The sequence below is a fragment of the Pan paniscus genome, chromosome 1 (genome assembly GCF_029289425.2).
Source record: "Pan paniscus chromosome 1, NHGRI_mPanPan1-v2.0_pri, whole genome shotgun sequence".
Lineage (NCBI taxonomy): Eukaryota > Metazoa > Chordata > Mammalia > Primates > Hominidae > Pan > Pan paniscus.
Window position 1 is genome coordinate 52,658,119 of NC_073249.2, and position 20,868 is coordinate 52,678,986.

A 20,868-nucleotide genomic window follows, 5' to 3' on the forward strand; every position below is an offset into this window, starting at 1 on the left:
CAGGAGCCCAGGACAGCGGGGTGGCTCAGGCATGGCTGGCTGCAGGTCCCAAGCCCTGCCCCACAGGGAGGCAGCTGAGGCCTGGCGAGAGTTTGAGCTCTGCGCTGGTCTGCTGGCACTGCTGGGGGACCCGGATCACCCTCTGCAGCTGCTGGCCTGGGTGCTAAGCCCCTCACTGCCCGGGCTGGCTGTGCTGGCCGGCCATTCCAAGTGTGGGCCTGCAGATCCCTCGCCCACCTGGAAGTCCTCCTGGCCCACAAGTTCTGTGGGCAGCCCGGGTTCCCGCCCACGCCTCTCCCTCCAGGCCTCTCACTCCACACCTCCCCGCAAGCTGAGGGAGCCAGCTCTGGCCTCAGCCAGCCCAGAAAGGGGCTCCCACAGTGCAGCGGGCTGAAGGGCTCCTCAATAGCGGCCAGAGTGGGCGCCGAGGCCGAGGAGGCGCCAAAAGCGAGCGAGGGCTGCGAGGGCTGCCAGCACACTGTCGCCTCTCAGGAGGGTCTTTGTGAGACAAGGTATTTCACTCTAACAGACATCAGACTAAAAGGTAAGAGAGAAAATTATTTTTTTGCTCTAAGACTGTCTAGAAGCAAAGTTATGTTTGATTTTTCCCTTTAAATAGTATATTTGTTAGATCTCTTATTTAGGCAATTATGTCACCTTCTTTTTATCTATCACTTATTTTAACCCAAACTTTCCTCTCCAAAAAGAAATATCAGGTTTGACCATGGAGTTAACCTATTCACTGGAAATAACAATCTTGCTAAGGCTTCTTTCTTGGTTTATTTTCATTCACATGGGATAGGATTAGAAATGTACAAACTTACTGGCCTGTTACCTCTACTTGGTAACAAAGCATTTCCACCTGAAGGCCCAGTTAGGCCAGGTGAGAGGACGGGACATTCTAGCTTCTGTGATCTCTGTTGCAACTACTCTGTTGGCCCTGATAGTGTAAAAACAGCCATGGGGAATACGTAAACTAGTGAACATGGTTGTGTTCCAATAAAACTTTATGGACACAAATATGTAAATTTCATACAAGTTTTATGAATATTTTAATTATCAAATGATTTTTCTTACTTTAATTTTAAAAAGATGTCAAAATGTAAAAACCATTGTAGTCAGAGCCCTACAAAAATAGGCAGCAGGCCACAGTTCCCCATGACTGTCATTTGCCAGTCTTTCATCTGGCCCACCAATCCCTTCTGAATTCATTTAAGTTAAAAACTATAGGCAGTAACTCCTGTTCAAATATGAGTGATGCGTCAAGAACTGTTCATTTTAAACTGGACTCAGAAATTATGGGGTAAGGCAGAAAAGAAGAAAATTGTGCTGTGTTTGAAAAGACTTGTAGATAAGTGCCGGTTTCATCCCCAAATCGTTCTTACTTCTACCACTCTATCTAGGAAATTTATCTAATAGTAAATCATCTTTGGTTTCTCCCATGTTTAACTTTTTATTTTAATTTTATGTTTTACTTTTATTTTAGATTCGGGAGCACATGTGCAGGTTTGCTACATAGGTAAATGGCATGTCAGAGGGGTTTGGTGTGCAAATTATTTTGTCACTTAGGTAATAAGCATGGTACTCAAAAGGTGGCTTGTTAAATCTTCACTCTCCTCCCATCCTCCACCCTCAAGTATCTGTTGTTCTCTTCTTTGTATCCATATGTACTCAGTGTTTAGCTTTCACTTATAAGTGACAACATATGGTATTTGGTTTTCTGTTCCTGTGTTAGTTTGCTTAGATAACGGCCTCCAGCTCCATCTCTGTTCATGCAAAGGACATTATCTCACTATATTTTACGGCTGCACAGTATTCCATGGTAAATGTGTACCACATTTTAAAAATCCAATCTACCGTTGATGGACATTTAGATTCAATCTCCAAGCCAAGCAAAAATGAGTTCCAAAATTGAATCAGTAATTAAAAGCCTACCAACCAGCAAAAGCCCAGGACCAGACGGATTCACAGGCAAATTCTACCAGATATGCAAGGAAGAGCTGGTATCATTCCTACTGAAACTATTCCAAAAAATTGAGGAGGAGGGACTCCTTCCTAAATCATTCTATGAGGCCAGCATCACCTAATGCCAAAACCTGGCAGAGACACAGCTGAAAAGGAAAACTTCTGGTCAATATCCTTGATGAACATAGATGCAAAAATAGTCAACAAAATCTGATCAAACTGAATCTGGCAGCATATCAAAACGCTAATACACCACAATCAAGTAGGCTTTATTCCTGTGGTGCAAGGTTGGCTCAACAAACATGAATCAATAAATGTTATTCATCACATAAACCAGAACTAAAAACAAAACCACATGATTATCTCATGTTTAATTTTAATGCACAACTTGAAAACAAGTAAACCAGCTCTTTCATCCTTTATTACTGACCTATCTACCCCAGTCTTTTTTTTTTTTGGCAGGTATTTCAATTAATGATTTCAAATATTTCCACTACTCTGCAGAAGATAAAGGATATGATATATATATTCGATGTGGTGTTTATTTGCCCATTGTTGTATATCACGTGCTGTAAAATAGCTTCCTTGATCAGAAGAATGTAACTTGGTGGGCAAAAACAATTCAGATTATTTAATTTCCGTACGTTAGATTTAACTTCCATGAAAAAAACCAAGTCTCAAATACGTTTCAGTGGCCTTCAAAGCTTGCTTAAATCTTCCTGGTGTTAAGAACGAACATCAAATATAATCTATTTACTAGCTGTATGCTGGGCCATTACCCCAGTGGATATGTCCTAATGAATTTTTAAATCTTACCTATCTTGCTAAGAAACTGGACCATTATGGTAAACAATTTATACCTTTTCTGATGCTTCTGTTGGTTTAGGTCCTTCTGTGACCATTCCTTTCATGTATATAAGTAGTTGCTTCTAGGTAAGGAACCGAAATACCTATTTGTTGACTCCAGTCGCTTTCCAATCCTGGTAGAGTTTTTATTTTGGTGGGCATCAGCTTGTCCCAGTTTGATTTGTCTTTTTAATTCCCATAAAGGTAGTATCTCAGGCAACAAGTACTTGAATCAACTATTTTTGCATTAATTAATCACTGGTCATGAATTGGTATCAACCCATGTGATCTGGCCTTTTATGTCCTCAATGTCTTCCATAATAGCTGAGAAAACACATTAAAGTTTACCCTATTGAATTCCTTTAGTCTTATATTTTCCCATGAGGATCTGCCACAACTTTCCAGGTAGAGTAGTAACCATTCATTTATGAACTGCCATCAGAAAGACAGGATAATCATCTAGCCTCTGGCAGCAGGTGTTCTAATGGAGAATCCCTTTAAACTCTTCCTTCAGTAGCCTAAGACAGAGCTTCAGCAGTCTCTAGAGTGAGTCCCAGAAAAAGAGGAGGTATTTACTCATGAATATGACCAAGGCCATTGCTGTACCTTCTTGTAGAATTTTCCTTCATATAAAATTTCCATTTAATAATGGAACTCTTTTGGGTATTCTCTTTTTTTTGGTGTGTTTTTCAGACAAAACCCTGACACTTTGGACATTTCAAAAGTTAAAATAATTGTATACCCTTCAATTATTGGAACCATTTCAATCAATGCCCTATACTATGCCAAATGACAGGTAATTTGTTTCTTCTTTTTTTCTTCATTGTTCTTGCTAGAAATATATCATTTATTCTTCTCAAAGAACTAACTTTGATTGGTTTTATTCATTCTTTGAGAAGATTAAGAAAACAGTTTTTTCTATATTGCACTTGCTTCATTGATTTATACACTAATATTCATGATTTCCTACCTTCTTAAGTTGGAACTTAGGTTAGTGTTTTGAGATATTTCTTCTTTTCTAATATGCCATTTAATGACATCTCACAATTCTATGGGGCATAGAATTTTTGTGGGGTTCAAATGGATAAATCTTTTGTTTTCTGTGTATTAATGGAGACATTCATTGTTATTCATCTGGTTAATATTCTGCGGTGGAGGGTTCAATATGTCTTCAGTCACATATTTGGTGCTTTGCCAGCAACAAGTGAAATTTGGGGTTCAGGTGACTCCTGTCACTCTCAGGGCCTCTCTACAGGGTACCCAGAATTCTCTCATGCTGATTAGAAGCTACAAGACACCAAGGCAGAAGCTGCTATTTTTTTAAAGCTTACATCCGTAACTGGCATAGAGATACTTATACCATATCCTATTGGTCAGAAAAGTCATGGGTTAGCACAAGTTCAAGATGATGGGGAAATAGGTCACTTAATCAGAGGATTTTCAAATTATTTGTGGACATCTTTAATCTGCAAAACATAGTAACTATGATACATTACATACTAATATTTTAATTTATCTCCACTCTGAGGTACGTATGTGTCATAAAAATAATTGCATTTAAGAATGTACTCCATTATGATTACTTACCTAGTTCATCTTTAGTGATGTCATCAAATGTAACCAAGTCTTAACTATTTTAGAAATCATATTTAAATGTGTTTTCAAAGTTTAATTGTATCTAATGAAAGAGTAATGTTTTATTTCTCTACCTAGGTAGTGCTCACCCATGTTTTTGACAGTTTTCTGCCTGTTTCTTTAAGAAAAGTTTTAAAAACAAGTCTGTGATATTTTCTGTAATTTCATAGAAGACTGATAATTTGACCCTTGTTAAAATTCTTGCAAGAGAATCTTTAGGTGTACACCAGATTGAAGATAAATAAGAATCTGAGTTAAGTGCTCAAATCACATTTTTTAGGTTGTTCATCTAAAATAAGTATAATAAATAACTGGATTTCATAAGATGCAGCTGAGGGAGCTCATCAACTAATAAAGGAAAGGAGATGGAAGAACTTCAGAGGTCACAGACACTCATTGAGTCATCTCCCTTAAACATATGAATTCAAGGTGAAGATTAGGATAATCAGACACTACACATGAGTCACAATTCTCACTATGCTTTTGACGTTAATGCTGTGTTAAATAATTTTCAACAGTTAACATAATGATAGGTAAAAATGTGAATTGCTAGTTCTGAAAGCAAGATCACTGCTGTTAGCTTAGCAGTGTAGGAGTGGCAGAGTGGTATCAGAAGTGGACACTGAGCTTCTTTCCTTCTTCATGATATGGCAAAGGCACCATGAAATTTAAGCAGGATAGGATGAAGGGTCCGACAAACGTTTATTGCCAGGGTGTTACCAATCCACTCTTTGTCTGAAGGGAAAATCCTCAGAGGAAGATTATCTGGAATGAATCGTAGGAGTGTAGTTTGGAGTATATGACTTTGACTCAAGAGTTTGTTATATACATATATATATATATATATATATGTATGTATTTAGAATGTGATACAAAATGATGGAGAAATTACTAGAAATACATTTTCTTGGTTGCTGCTAGCAAGTTCGGTGATATTAAAACATCTCATGGTGGAAAGTAAAGCAAATGAACAATCAACCCCAGCAATATTGAGATAAATATCTGAACCAAATATAATTGGCTTCATGTGTGACAAAGGTTTTGATGGAGACTTGGGGAGATACAGGTTAAATCATGGCACTCCTTCACTCTGACCCTTCATCAACAGATCCTACCTTCCAAGCGCCAGGATTTAAAGACCAGATGACCATCAATACTAGAGAAATAACATTAAATATGTGGTCTGTTTTGCAAAACAGAAAAGTATTGGTGCCTGCCGGGTTAATCTTTCCACAGAGTCCTTGAAATAAATGGTTTGTAATTTGGTAGTGAATTCAATTACCGACTTATAGTCAGATTTTGGAAAAGGGCTCTCTTCACCTGGTCTTAGTTGTTCTTGTTAAATGGGAATTTTATAATCAGTCAAACCAGCCTCTCTAGTGAAGATTAAGTAATACCAAATCTTGGGAAGATAGTGAGAGATTTTAATTGCTTAAAAATGTGAAGTGGTAAGATGATGTATTAGTGTTTTCCAGAGAAACAGAATGTGTAGTGTGAGGTGTGTATAGATAGATGAGATAGAGATTTGTTTTATGCAATTGGTTTACTTGATTTGTGAGTATAAGCAAGTCCAAAATTCATAGGGCAGGTTAATAGAGTAGAAACTCAGACAAGGGTTGATGTTACAGTCTTAAGGTAGAATTTCTTCTTTGAGAAGCCGAAGTTTTGACTCTTATTGCTTCAATTGATTGAATGTGACCCACCCATATTATCAAGGGTAATCTTTACTTAAAGGCAACTTATTGTAGATGTTATTAACTCCATCTATAAAATACCTTGTTCACAGCAACAATTAGATTAATATTTGATTAAATAACTTGGATTGATAGCCTAGCTAAGCGGACACATAAAACTCACCATTGCAGATGCTAATTCTCACCAAAACACAAATGATTTTGATTAATTATGTGGATACGCATAGTTGCAAGAAGGCTAACATGAACTCCCAGGCTATGACTGTTAGGAGTTGGCATTTCAAGATACCTGAGGTTAACACTTAGATGTAATTTTTTTTCAGTTACCAGGAATATACTTTATAGTACCAACTAGCTGGAAGGAGAATATTCAGTGTTCCCAACAGAAAGAAATGATCAATGTTTGAGATAATGGAGATGCTAATTACTCTGACTACTATACATTATATATATGTGTATATATATATGTATATATATGTGTGTGTGTATATATGTGTGTGTATATATATGTGTGTTTGTATATATATACACACACTCACACACACACACACACACACATTACTATGCACCCCATAAATATGTATGGTTATTATTTGTGAATTTTTAAAGGGGGATTAAAAGACAATTCCTTGTTCATTACTGAGCTTTGATGAAGATAGCCCTCACCATTGTGGTTAATAAATCTAAAACTCAAAATGCCTATTATTTCATAGGTAATATCAGACAAACATTCCAATTAGCATGGAACAGTTTAGAAAAACTAATAATATGGAAATGACACATGCAGCAGCTCTCCACTGGTGGTTGCTCTTGGTGTATGTTACATTCATAAGCAATTTGCAGCCAGCATTTTTGACCAATGATATAATCCACAAAAGAACTTCTGGCTCCTTTTTTGAAATGGTCTAAACTCTGTGATTCTTCTTCTCCTTGTGCAAAGCAATCTGCCCGTTTTTCTGACAGCACGTCCCAATTTGAGTGAAGCAATCACCTTGTAGATAATAAAATCTAGATTACAAGGCAAGATTCATGGTAAATAACATTGAAGGCAATATATCTGGAAGTTTGAAAGAATTGAGTGGTTATCCCAAAGGCAATGCTTAGAGATGTACAGACACATGGATTATGGCAAATGCCATGAATGGTCAGATCTTACATATTTCCAACCCCGTAAACTGTTTCTGTTTTGCCAGATCCATTTTTACCAATTTAGAATTACAGCTGCAGATTTTACCACAAGAAGTCATTGCAGCTGAAAACATTACTTCAAGTCCTCTGAATTTAAGTGTACATTACTAAAGGGACAATGGGCTGAGGAATGATTATTTCTCTCACTAAACTAAGACTGCCTAGATGCTGCCCCCTGACTAGTGGTAGAGATACTCCTTCCATATTTTATATTTGTAACTGTACTTTTTCTTATTGGGAATGTTCATAGAGGGAAGTTCTGGAAAGGCTATTGATGCAAGGGGCTATTGCTGCACTCTATGGGTGGGTATTATAGCTCCCCTGTGGACTTCCATCCACAGATGCTAAGCTTGGTTAAGATTGATAGTAAACAGAAAATGGCAAAAAGTGTGACCAATGATGAGGGAATGCATGTATGTGAGAGAACATCCCAGAGAAACAGAATAATACTCTAGGCTCCTTCTTTCTGATATGGTACTGAGGTATGGCAGATGCTGGCGGAATATATGGGGCCAGTATTACCCTGATGCCAAAATTAGACAAAGACACACCCAAAAAAGAGAAAGAAAATTACAGGTTAAAATCTCTAATAAATATCGATACAAAAATCCTCAACAAAATACTAGCAAACTGAATTAAGCAATACATTAGAAAGATCATTCATCATGACCAAATGGGGTTTACCTGTGGGATGCAAGGATGGTGCAGTATACACAAGTCAATCAATGTGATACATCATATTAACAGAATGAAGGATAAAAACCATATGATCATTTCAGTTGATGCTGAAAAAGCATTCGATAAAATTCAATATCCTTCATGATGAAAACCCTCAAATACTGGGGATAGAAGGAACACACCTCAAAGTAACAAAAGCTGTATTCAACAGATACACAGTTAGTATCATACTGAATGGAGAAAAACTGAAATCCTTTCCTCAAAGGACTGGAACTTGAAAAGGATGCCCACTGTTACATAGTTATTCAACATAATACAGGAAGTCCTAGCTACAGCAATCAGGCAAGAGAAGAATACAAAGGGCATCCAAGTTGGGAAGGAAGAAACCAAGTTATCCTTGTTTGCAGATGATATGATCTTATATTTGGAAAAACCTAAAGACTCAACCAGAAAACTATTAGAACTGATAAATTTGATAAATTTGCTGGGTATGAAATCAACATACAGAAATCAGTAGCATTTCTATACGTCAACAGTGAACAATGTGAAAAAGAAATCAAGAAAGTAGTCCCATTTACAGTAGCCACACATAAAGTGAAATACTTAGGAATTAAATAAAGAAGTTAAAGAGCTCTGTAATGAAAACTATAAAAGACTGATGAAAGAAATTGAAAAGGATACAAAAAGATGGAAAGATATTTTATGTTTATGGATTGGAAGAATCAACATTGTTAAAATGTCCATACTACCTAAAGCAATCTACAGATTCAGTGCAATCACTGTCAAAATACCAATAACATGCTTCACAGACGTAGGAAAAAACAATTCTAAAATGTATATGGAACCACAAAAGACCCAGAATAGCCAAAGCTATCCTAAGCAATAAGAACAAAACTAGAGGAATCATATTACCTGACTTCAAATTATACTACACAACTATAGTAATCAAAACAGCATAATAGTGGCATAAAAACAGACACATAGACCAATGGAACAGAATAGAGAACACAGAAGTAAATCCACACACCTACAGTGAACTCATTTCTGACAAGAGTGCCAAGAATGTACAGTGGGGAAAAGACTGTCTTTCAATAAATGGTGCTGGGAAAACAGGATGTTCATATGCAGAAGAATGTAACTAGACCCCTATGTCTCACCATATAAAAAAAATCAATGTAGATTACAGACTTAAATCTAAGACCTCAAACTATGAAACTACTACAAGAAAACATTGCAGAGAATCTCCAGGATATAGGTCTGTTCAAAAATTTTGGGGGCAATATCCCATAAGCACAGGAAACCTAAACAAAAATGAACAAATGGGATTACATAAAGTTAAAAATCTTCTTCTGCACAGTAAAAGAAACAACAAAGAGAAGCGACAACCCACAGAACAGGAGAAAATATTCGTGAAGTACCCATCTGACAGGGCATGAATAACCGCAATATATAAGGAGCTCAAACAACTCTATAGGAAAGATTCTAATAATCCAATTAAAAACGTGCAAAAGATTTGAATAGACATTTCTCAAAGAAAGACATATAAATGGCAAACAAGCATATGAAAAGGTACTCAATATCATTGATTATCAGAGAAATGCCAATCAAAACTACAGTGTGATGTCATCTAACTCCAATTAATATGGCTTATATCCAAAAATCAGTAATAAATGCTTGGGAGGATATGGAGAAAAGGGAACACTCGTACACTGTTGGTGGGAATGCAAGTTAGCATAACCACTATGGAGAACAGTTTGGAGGTTCCTCAGAAAACTAAACATTGAGCTACCATATGATCCAGCAATCCCACTGCAGGGCATATACTGAAAAGAAAGGAAATCAGTATATGGAAGAGACATCTACATCCCTATGTTTGTTGCTGCACTGTTTACAATAGCTAAGGTTTGTAAGCAGCCTAAGTGTCCATCAACAGATGAATGGATCAAGAAAATGTGGTACGTATATACAATGGAGTAGTATTCTGCCATAAAAAAGAATAAGATCTAGTTATTTATAGCAACATGGATGGAACTGGAGATCATTATGTTAAGTGAAATAAGCCAGGCACAGAAAGACAAACTTCACATATTCTCACTTATTTGTGGGATCTAAAAATAAGAAGAATTGAACTCATGGACATAGACAGTAGATGAATGGTTATTACCAGAGGCAAGGGGCTAGTGGTGGAAGGCAGTGGTTGGGGGTGTCAGGGAGGAGGTGGGTACCTATTTTCAATAGGTACAAATAAATAATTAGAAGAATGAATAAGACCTACTAATTGATAGCACAATAAGGCTACTATAGTCAACAATAATTTAATAGTATACCTTAAATATAACTTAGTGTAATTGGGTTGTTTGTAACTCAAAGGATAAATGCTTGAGGGGATGGATACCCTATTCTCCATGATGTGCTTATCTCACATTGCATGCCTGTATCAAAATACCTCATACACCCCATAAATATATATACCTACTGTGTACCCACAAAATTAAAAATAAATAAATAAATAAAATAACTGCTAAGTAGAAGAAACCTCAAAGTGATAAAATCAAAATGTCTTGTTTTTCCTGCCAATCTCCCCACTATATTTTCTTCCCTTATTGTTAACAACATACTGTCTACATATTTTTGTATTCTGAATTTTGTGTTTGCATTGTATCTTCAAAGAAGTTATAATTAACTTCATATCAAGCAATAGTATTTTCAAATTCAAAATGTGCTTCCTATCTAGATAAAAGACTTGGCATATAATGATTCTTAATGGGTGTGTTAAAACAATTGATTTCTAGGCACAAATTAATGAATAATAAATGGGGGGGTTTGTTTTATTTTCTTTTTGAGACAGGGACTGGCTCTGTCGCTGGGTTGGAGTGCAGTGGCACAATTGCCCCACCTCATCCTCCTCTAGTAGCTGGGACTACAGGCATGCACCACCACGCCCAGCTAATTAGTTTTCTTTGTTTTTATAGACAGGATCTTGCTGTGATTCCCAGGCTGATCACAAACTCCTGACCTCAAGCAACCCTTTCACCTCAGCATCCCAAAGTGCTGGGATTACAGGATGATCCACTATGTCTGGCCCATAAATAGCTATTTTGCTTGATAAATATCACACCCACTATATTTACATTTTAATATAACAATCATTCTATTTTCCCTAAGATTTCATTTTCAGTCATTTTTATTTTCCTGCCTAAAGATTTGTAAGATTTGTTCATTAGTCTTATAATTAAAAAACAATTGGCTAGATTATGTTTCTGTGAGATTTTATCTCTCACTTTGCCTGGAACCACATTAAGCTATACACTAGGAATAATTGTTTAGAAAGGAATGTAAGAACATTTCGAAGATTGTACTTATTGCAATTGTACTGGTTTCTTCCCTAGACTTAGATTTTTATGGTTTATTCTCCAGATTAATAATCTCTGTAATCATTCATTTCTCTATGGTTTCCCTTTGAAAACCCACTACACCAAATTTCTTATCTATCACACCAATTCACTTTGCTAGGTGCATACTCTTCTCTTTAATAACCCCACTGATGCTTTTATATCACATTTTATTTTCCTCTTCCTGATGATATTGCTTGTTGCTCCTACAGTTGTGGTTTCCTGCCATTTATTTTTGTACCATTTTAGGAAACTAAGGCAATCATATTAGTCTGTTCTCATGCTGCTAATAAAGACATACCTGAGACTAGGTAATTTATTAAAACAAGAGGTTTAATTGACTCACAGTTCCACATGGCTGGGGAGGCCTCACAATCATGGTGGAAGGTAAATGAGGAGCAAAGTCACATCTTACATGGTGACATGCAAGAGGGCTTGTGCAGGGGAACTCCCATTTATAAAACCATCAGATCTTGTGAGACTTACTCACTACCATGAGAGCAATATGGGGAAATAGTCCCCATGATTCAATTATCTCCACATGGCCCTGCCCTTAACATGGGGTAAGATTTGAGCAGAGACACAGAGTCAAACTATATCATTCCACCATGACCCCTCCCAAATATCATGTCCTCGCATTTCAGAACCAATTATGCCTTCCCAAAAGCCTCTCAAAGTCTTAACTCATTTCAGCATTAACTCAAAAGTCCACAGTCTCAAGTCTCATCTGAGACAAGGCAAGTCCCTTTGTAAAATCAAAAGCAAATTAGTTATTTCCTAGATACAATGGTACAGACAATGGTGCAGACAATGGGTAAGTAAACCTGTTCCAAATGGGAGAAATTGGCCAAAACAAAGGGGCTACAGATCTCATGCAAGTACAAAATCCAGCAGGGCAGTCAAATCTTAAAGCTCAAAAATGATCTCATTTGACTCCATGTCTCACATCCAGGTCACGCTGATGCAACAGGTGGGTTCCCATGGTCTTAGGCAACTCCACCCCTGTGGCTTTGCAGGGTACAACTTCCCTCCTGACTGCTTCCATGGGATGGCATTGAGTGTCTGCATCTTTTCCAGGTGCACGATGCTAACTGTCGGTGGAACTACCATTCTGGGGTCTGGAGTACAGTGGGCCTCTTCTCACAGCTCCGCTAAGCAGTGCCCCAGTGGGGACTCTGTGTGGGGGCTCCCACCCCACATTTTCCTTCTGCACTGCCATAGCAGAGGTTCTCCATGAGGACCCCACCCCTGCAGCAAACATTTGCTGGACATCCAGGCATTTCCATACATCTTCTGAAATCTAAGCAGAGGTTCCCAAACCTTAATTCTTGACTTCTGTGCACCACAATCTCAACATCACATGGGAGCTACCAAGGCTTGGGGCTTGCACCATCCAAAGCAATGGTCTGAGCTCTATGTTGACCCCTTTTAGCCCCTGCTGGGATGCAGGGCACCAACTCCTGAAACTGCAAAAAGCAGCATGGTCCTGGGCCCTACTCACAAAACCATTTTTTTCTCCTAGGCCTCTGGGCCTGTGATGGGTGGGGTTGCCCTGAAGACCTCTGACATGCCCTGGAGACCTCTGACATGCCCTGGAGACATTTTCCCCATTGTCTTGGTGATTAACATTTGGCTTCTCATTACTTGTGCAAATTTCTGCAGCCAGCTTAAATTGCTCCCCAGAAAATGGGTTTTTCTTTTCTATCAAATCATCAGGCTGCAAATTTTCTGAACTTTTATGCTCTGCTTCCCTTTGAACATAATTTCCAATTCCAAACCATATATTTGTGAATATATAAAATTGAATGCTTTTAACAGCACCCAAGTCATCTCTTGAACGCTTTGCTGCTCAGAAATTTTTTCCACCAGATGCCTTAAATCATCTCTCTCAAGTTCAAAGTTCCGCATCTCTAGGGAAGTGGCAAAATGCCACCAGTCTCTGAGCTATAACATAGTGACAATCACCTTGTTCCTGTTCCCAACAAGTTTCTCATCTCTAGCTGAGACCACCTCAGCCTAGATTGCATTTTCCAAATCACTATCAGCATTTTGGTCAAAGCCATTTCACAAGTCTCTCTAAGAAGTTCCAAACTTCCCCACATCTTCCTGCCTTCTTCTGAGTCCTCCAAACTGTTCCAACCTCTGTCTGTTCCCCAGTTCCAAAGTCACTCTACATTTTTGGTTATCTTTACAGCAGCACCCCACTCTACTGTGTAATACCAATTTACTGTATTAGTTGATTCTCACACTGCTAATAAAAACATACTTGAGACTAGGTAATTTATAAAGGAAAGAGGTTTAATGGACTCACAGTTCCACATTGCTGGGAAGGCCTCACCATCATGGCAGAAGGTGAATGAGTAGCAAAGGTACATCTTACATGGTGGCAGGCAAGAGAACTTGTCCAGGGGAACTTTCATTTATAAAACCATTAGATCTCATGAGACGTATTTACTACCATGAGTGGGGTATGGGAAACTGCTCCCATGATTCCATTATCTCCACCTGGCTTGCACCTTTGATGCATGGGGATTATATAATTCAAGGTGAGAATTGGGTGGGGACACAGTCAAACCATATCAGCAATTATTTTTGAAATTTTATTTATGATATATGTTGATGAAGTAGAATTAGTCACTGGAATTAATAAAACAATTTTTTACTTTTTATTCTCCAGTCTCTGCAAACCTGTTATTTGAAAACTGAGTTAGATTTGATAGCTTATATCATTCTTCAGTCTTAAAAAGTTATTCCTAGCTTTAGTCACCAAAACATTCTCAGTCTAGCAATTAATATTTCTCATTCTGTACAGGACTAGATCATTATACAAGTTCATGCTTTTTTCTCTATAATCAGGAAAAGTGTTGGGAAAGGGAACATTGTTTTCTTCTTACCCTGCAACTTCTCACTAACCATATGCTAACTGGGGGTAAAAATCTATTAAAGTGAATAGGGATTTCAATTTGTTAACAGGGATATACAATCTTTTCAAAAACTCCTTATATACAAAGAAAAGTACAGAACAGAGAGTGAAGGCAATTAACAGGAGAAAAGACAAAAAAAAATCTGAAGCAAAACTTAATAAGAAATGCAAAAACCATATATGAAGAAACTTTCAAAATATTTGTATTAAGAAAATACAAATGTAGCCTTAAACAAATCAGAAAAAGAATTATTTCCTTAAATAGGAATTTTCAGCATCCTATTTATTTCTTTTTAAGACAGAGTCTCAGTCTGTTGCCCAGGCTGGAGTGCAGTGGCACTATCTTGGCTCAGTTCAACCTCTGCCCCACTGGTTAAAGTGATTCTCCCACCTCAGCCTCCTGAGTAGCTGGGACTACAGGTGCACGCCATCATGCCCAGCTAGTTTTTCTGTTTTTAGTAGAGACAGGGTTTCACCGTGTTGACCAGGCTGGTCTTGAACTTTTGACCTCTGATGATTCCCAGCTTGGCCTCTCAAAGTGCTGGGATTACAGGCGTGTGCCACTGCACCTGGCTTCAGCATCCTAAAGTGTCAACATGGCCCAAGTTAATATATACATTTAATGCACTTCTGGCTGTGTTCCCAATGCTCTGAAAGGGTTAGCAAAACCTCTTTTCTTTTTTCACAGGAAAATGATAATAATTCACCTTCTTTAGTACTATTTCCTTTAAATCATGATAATGATGTAATGTCAGTGTTTGGCAGGAAACACTACTTTTAATAAAAATGACCCTATTTGGTTAACTGCATCTAGAGGACCATGGCTGCAATAAGGGAATACTATAGTGTGTTTATTTTCACTTTTTTTTAATATCTAATTTTAATATCTAATTTTATGGTATTATTACTTCCCCAAATAAAATCCAAGTCATTTTGTTTCTATGTCTAGGTATACTATACAATATGCAGAAAGCCATTCAGCTGTCTGCCTTACTTACTTACTATACTTACTAATTCATTGATAAGAAGTCCAATATAAGAGTAGTTTTTATTATTTTAGTACAAGCATAAGCAATAATTTAGTTTGTTTTAATATATTTTTGAGAACATATTAAGTTGCAAATTGAAACTCTTATATTAATTTTCTTTGAAATAAAGTAGAAATTACAACAATATCAGAAGCTATCTTTGCAAGCTTTGAGACCATAAGACTGAGAAGTGGAAGAAGTGGAAGTTGGACATACATTTAGGGTACCAATGTTGCCTTATTCGCATCTGGGGTATTCCACTATCCCTTCCCGACACACTGCTTGAAATGATAGAATTGATGTATTTGCATTATATCCCAATTTACACATAAATTCAATGGTATCCCCTGTTTTTGCATAATATTTTCTGTCATTTCTTCCTTTTAACTTTATGTTATTTTTATTCATGTTTTTTTCAGTTATTATACATGGATCTGAAAGCAGAAAAAAACAATTAACAATCATAATCTTCTCTTTCATGAGCAAATAAAATGCATCCTAATGAGTAGTTTAGGATAAAATAAAATTATAAAATAATCCAAATAGTTAATAGTTATTAACTTGTGCTACATACTGACTTTAGCATTTCACAAATATAATAAGTTCAGTTGCACTTCCCCAACGTCACAGCAGAGATCATCAGGTGAGGTGATAAACGTGAACCCTGGCAGTCTTTCTCTAGAGGCTGAACTCTTCTTCCCTAAAACATGTTGTGTCCACCCTAGTGACTTCATATCAAAAAGGATTATGCTAACATGTTCCATTGGAGTCATGGTTACTTATCCTCCTTTCCCCCATTCGACAAGCCGTGACTACAAGCACTCCAAATGTACTCACATTTTGCTAATTTAATTCTATGTTTGTATTTTTCTCTTATGCCCACAATGTAGAAACAGAACTGTAGAAAGGTATAATCTTTCTAATAGTCATCTATTAAAATGAAACTATATATACATACATACATACATACATACATATACCTCAATATCTATCAGTTATCTCTCTCTCTATCACCATCATCTATCCCTGTCATCTTCATTTTCTATTTTAAAGAGAGGCAAGGATAAGCACACAGAGTAAATATGAATCCCTACATGATTATGGACAAATTACTCTATCTCACTATGCCTTCATCTGTAAAATCAGTAAGATAATGTTACTTCCACATATGGGTTTTCTTTTATAAAATTCTTTTGTAAAAAAATTTATAATTTTTTTTTAAGTTCCAGGGTACATGTGCAGGATGTGCAGGTTTGTTCCATAGGTAAATGTGTGCCATGGTGGTTTGCTGTACCTATCAACCCATACCCTAGGTATTAAGCCTAATTCTTACATGATAAAAGTGTCAGTTCTTACATAGCAAGCTTTTCATTTTTGATGATATCATTCACTCACCTATCTCTTCTTTTGACTCAAGTATTCTGCATTCTCGTTTAGCCCTTATTAGCATTAGCATTTCTTTAGAAATTTCCCCAATCATATTTTAATACATCTTTCAAGTACTTACTTAAATAAATTTCTTAACATAGTACATATCACTTTTGAAATCCAAAAATTTTTAAGGTCTCTTCAATACATTCAGGGGCTGTTTACAATTCAAAAATAAATATTATTTGAACTGTAAATACTTCTCCAAACATATTTTCCAAAACTTTCTAAAGTTTCCTGCTGCCTGGGAAAGTTTTCCTCATTGCTTTAATATGCCATATGTATATGTAATATTTTCCATAAGGTTGCCTTTTTCCCTAGAATTCTGTGCTTGAATGCTCTTTGCTTCCTTAGTTTTGAAGACTGAAAGTCTTGCTTGTATCATAGAACTGATCTTATATCTTCAGATAATTATAATCCTTTCCTGTTCTTGATTGTGAGAAGAGGTAATGCTTTTGCTGTGAAACCCATCTTAGGAGTGTCCATCTCCTCATTCAATCAAATTTGAGACTCAGAATTTATCTCTGAAACCTAACACTTTTCTATGAAATCAAGTTTGAAGATACTTGTAAACTATTTTGATTTGAGGATACTAATTTCTTCTTCAGTCTTGCCACTTGCATAGTTTGGAGCTCAAACTTGGACATGATCATCTACAGAAGTGGATACTTAAGTAGGGGACAGTAATTAAGGTTTAGCCCATTGTAAGATCAGCCAAAATATCAGCGTCATCAGTCAATATGAAAGGTAAAAGGTAGCATAGCATCAAAATAAAGGAAATGAGTCACGTCACAGAAAAGAACTGCTTGTATCATCCTGTACTTAGGAACTTGAGCACTTGAAAAACTCATGAACTTATAGTTTAAGAGCTGTGATAGGAATAGGTTATCTGACATGCAGGGACTGATGGGTATCCCAGGGCTCTACCTCATAGGCTAGTAGAAACTTGTGGCAAATTTTCTTTTAGGTTTTCTTGTTGTTGCCATAATCATTGTGGCTTATATTTTTTGAATTGTGTTGCTTCAAGTTCATAGTACTTGGGGGACAAAATTCTGGAAGTATACCTATATTACCGGCTTGAGGGGTTTTTAGTGTATTCATTTTGGTTCTGGTGTAAGGGAAGAGGAGAATAAGGTAAAAATGGAAAAGCAATGGGTTATGGAAATGGCTGAAGTTTCGTTAATTTCTTTCTTTCTTGCTAGGAATACTGATAAAATATAAGTAAGAATAATAATCAGAGAAAGAACTTCTCAGTGTTAACCAGCTATGTGTTCTATCAGGAAAAATTTCATGTTTTCAAGTAGGGTTTACCAGTTAGTGGTTTTTTGAAACAATGTTTTCAGAACTGTTTGAAAACTCTTTATCTCAGTGTTAATAATGTGAAAATGATTACTGGTGTTAAGCTGAGATGCCATATTTCATATGTGCGCAATAAATGGATGTCATTCTTGAAGACTCATTGTATCCATTAACAAATTGAAGACTCTGAACATTCTTGGTTTTTTCTTTTTCTCTTTTTCTTTTCTTCTTCTTCTGTTTTATTTATTTATTTTTTATTTTTTATTTTTTTTATTTTTGGAGACGGAGTCTCCCTCTGTCACCCAGGCTGGAGGGCAATGGCGCAATCTCCACTCACTGCAACCTCTGCCTCCCGGGTTCAGATGATTCTCCTGGCTCACCCTCCTGAGTAGCTGGGATTACAGGCATATGCCAGCATGCCTGGCTAATTTTTGTATTTTTTGTAGAGACAGGGTTCACCATGTTGGTCAGGCTGATCTCGAACTCCTGACCTCATGATCTGCCTGCCTCGGCCTTCCAAAGTGCTGGGACTACAGGCGTGAGCCACCACCCCAGGCCGACATTCCTGTTTTAAAAAAGAAACTTGGTCATTGTTTACATGGAATTTTCCAAGCTTATACACTTGTATATTAAGATCTGAAAGGCAAATATTCAGCAGAATAGCTATTTGTGAACACAGTTCTAGGGTAATAACCCATAAAAATTCTAGTATAAAAAAGCAAATATCAAACTTATTACTCTGATTTTCTCCGGATCTAGAATTTTAAGAACTTACGTATGCATCTTGGTGGTTCCGACCACTCTCCATTACTACATGTTACATAATTAGAACCCTGAAGTTCATAGTAGGACTGGCATTGGTACTCGACTCTTGACTGTGGCACATACAATTTTAGTAGAAAGGAGGTGGTACCCCCATTGCTAATAGGTGGAGGAGGCCCACACTTTTCTGAAGAATCTGAAAAAAAAATACTTTATATGTGGGGAAAAATCAATAGTCTTATTGGAAACTTTCTAAATAAAGCTTTTTATATACTCTTAACTGTATCTTATTTGATTTCTTAGGAAGACATTTGCATTTTCAACCTTGTTTTTTTTTTTAAAGTCTCAAGATAATTCACACTCATAGGAGGACTACATATATATGTACATATATGTACACACATATGTGTACATATACATATGTAGGTGTCTATTATTTTATTTAATTCTAATAAAAAATACTTGAATAAAATACTTACTATAACATGTTGGCAAATGGGACCACCCATCTTCACCACACACTATGGAACCTGTGGTGTTTCCATAACTGATTTCATATCCATCGTAGCATTCGTAGTCCAATGTGTCATGGAGCTTAAACCGCACGCCATTACTCTTGGCTCTGGAATTCTCAAAAACAGGCATATCACAAAATTCTGAAACAAAATAAAATTGAGGGTTGCTTTTCTATGCCATGCGATGCACAACTCAACTAAGAAAGACCCATTGTAGGGATAAAATTTACCAATCAGTGTGTGCTAATAAATTAAGTACTATTCAAAACAGTCTGACAATCAGTGCTTTTTGTGCTATAATAATTACAATAGTTAAATATATTTCTCTCTGTATATTCTTTCTTATCATTCAAATCCTGTGAAAATATATTGGAAACATTTGGTCAGACCTATTTTTATTTGTGAAAAATCTCATTGGCTGTTATTAAAGTCTACTAATATGATGCTACAATATATTATTTTAAAGACGATAACATTTTGTGAATTTAAAGGTTAATGTAACCATTTATGTAGTTATGTAACGATTTACTAACAGTAAGGGTGTATATATTAGATAAAAATTATATTAATTGGATATAAGTTCTATAAAATTTATGAAGCATCCTGTCTTTTATTTCAGAAGTTTTAAAGTGGATCATTTATCAAAGCTGAGTAAAATTGAAGTATACACCTTTTTCTTTACACAGAGCCCGTGATAAGTATAGAAATTGAAAACAGTATTCTAGAAATGTAGGAATTCATATAACCCCCAAAACTCATGATAACATTGAGATAATCACTTTGTAAGTGTATCTTTTTTCTCACTTAGCTTAATATTTTTGAGAGTCTTCCATGTTGTATTATGTATCAAGGTTCCATATTATCTCATGACTAAAAATAGTTGAATTGTACCCTTGAAAATGAAGTGGATTTGGGAGTATGTAAATTATACAACAGTATCTGGGTTAAAAATACATTCAGCAATTTGTCTTTAAAACTCTTTGTGAATATATAAAGAGGAAAGAAAAAAAATCAACTTTTGCCACTGAAAGATTTCCTTTGTTCATTATGCAATCTCTTTATCATACTAAGTAAAGGTCGAGCATGTTCAGAGAACTTTACATGTAAAGAATCCATTGGCAGGTAGGAGGTTTGTAAACATTCAGCCCACCCACCTACCCTTTTCCTTTACTTGTTTTCTCTGTAGTAAACAATAGGGTAGAGATAATTTTTTGATTGGATATCCTCAGTAGCATCATTGATACAAATTCTTAAGGTCTGATTCTCCTGACACTAGCAGAAATTCAGAATTAAGCATTCATTTCTCCCCCGACATGTACAACTTTTCTGAGCGTGAGCACGGAATGCAATACAAGCAGCTGATAATTTTGAAATACAAAGAAAGGGAAGACAACAAAGTTTTTATTGGCAACTAACATATTTTGCTGATATTCTCATGCAGCTCCCTAACTAGTCTGTACATGATAAGATTGCTTTTATGTAAAGGCAGATTGAGTTGTAAGAGATGAAATGATC

At 36.5% G+C, this 20,868-nt stretch overlaps 1 protein-coding gene across 6 annotated transcripts in view; it reads right to left on the minus strand.

Annotated features, from left to right (window-relative positions):
• LOC134728364 (complement factor H-related protein 3) overlaps window positions 1–20,868 on the minus strand; it is a 141,685-nt gene that overhangs the window by 23,054 nt on the left and 97,763 nt on the right. For 3 of the 6 annotated variants that reach the window (XM_063598065.1, XM_063598070.1, XM_055110204.1), the window contains 3 exons: window positions 19,318–19,494; window positions 18,852–19,034; window positions 15,587–15,783 (listed from right to left, as the gene is read on the minus strand). The exons of 1 other annotated variant lie outside the window; for it this stretch is intronic. In XM_063598065.1, the coding sequence (XP_063454135.1) occupies window positions 15,587–15,783; window positions 18,852–19,034; window positions 19,318–19,494 (557 nt within the window). Of the gene's footprint in view, window positions 1–13,675; window positions 15,784–18,851; window positions 19,035–19,317; window positions 19,495–20,868 lie in introns of those variants that run through there. 2 more of the 6 variants (XM_055110207.3, XM_055110202.3) reach the window with 1 other exon arrangement.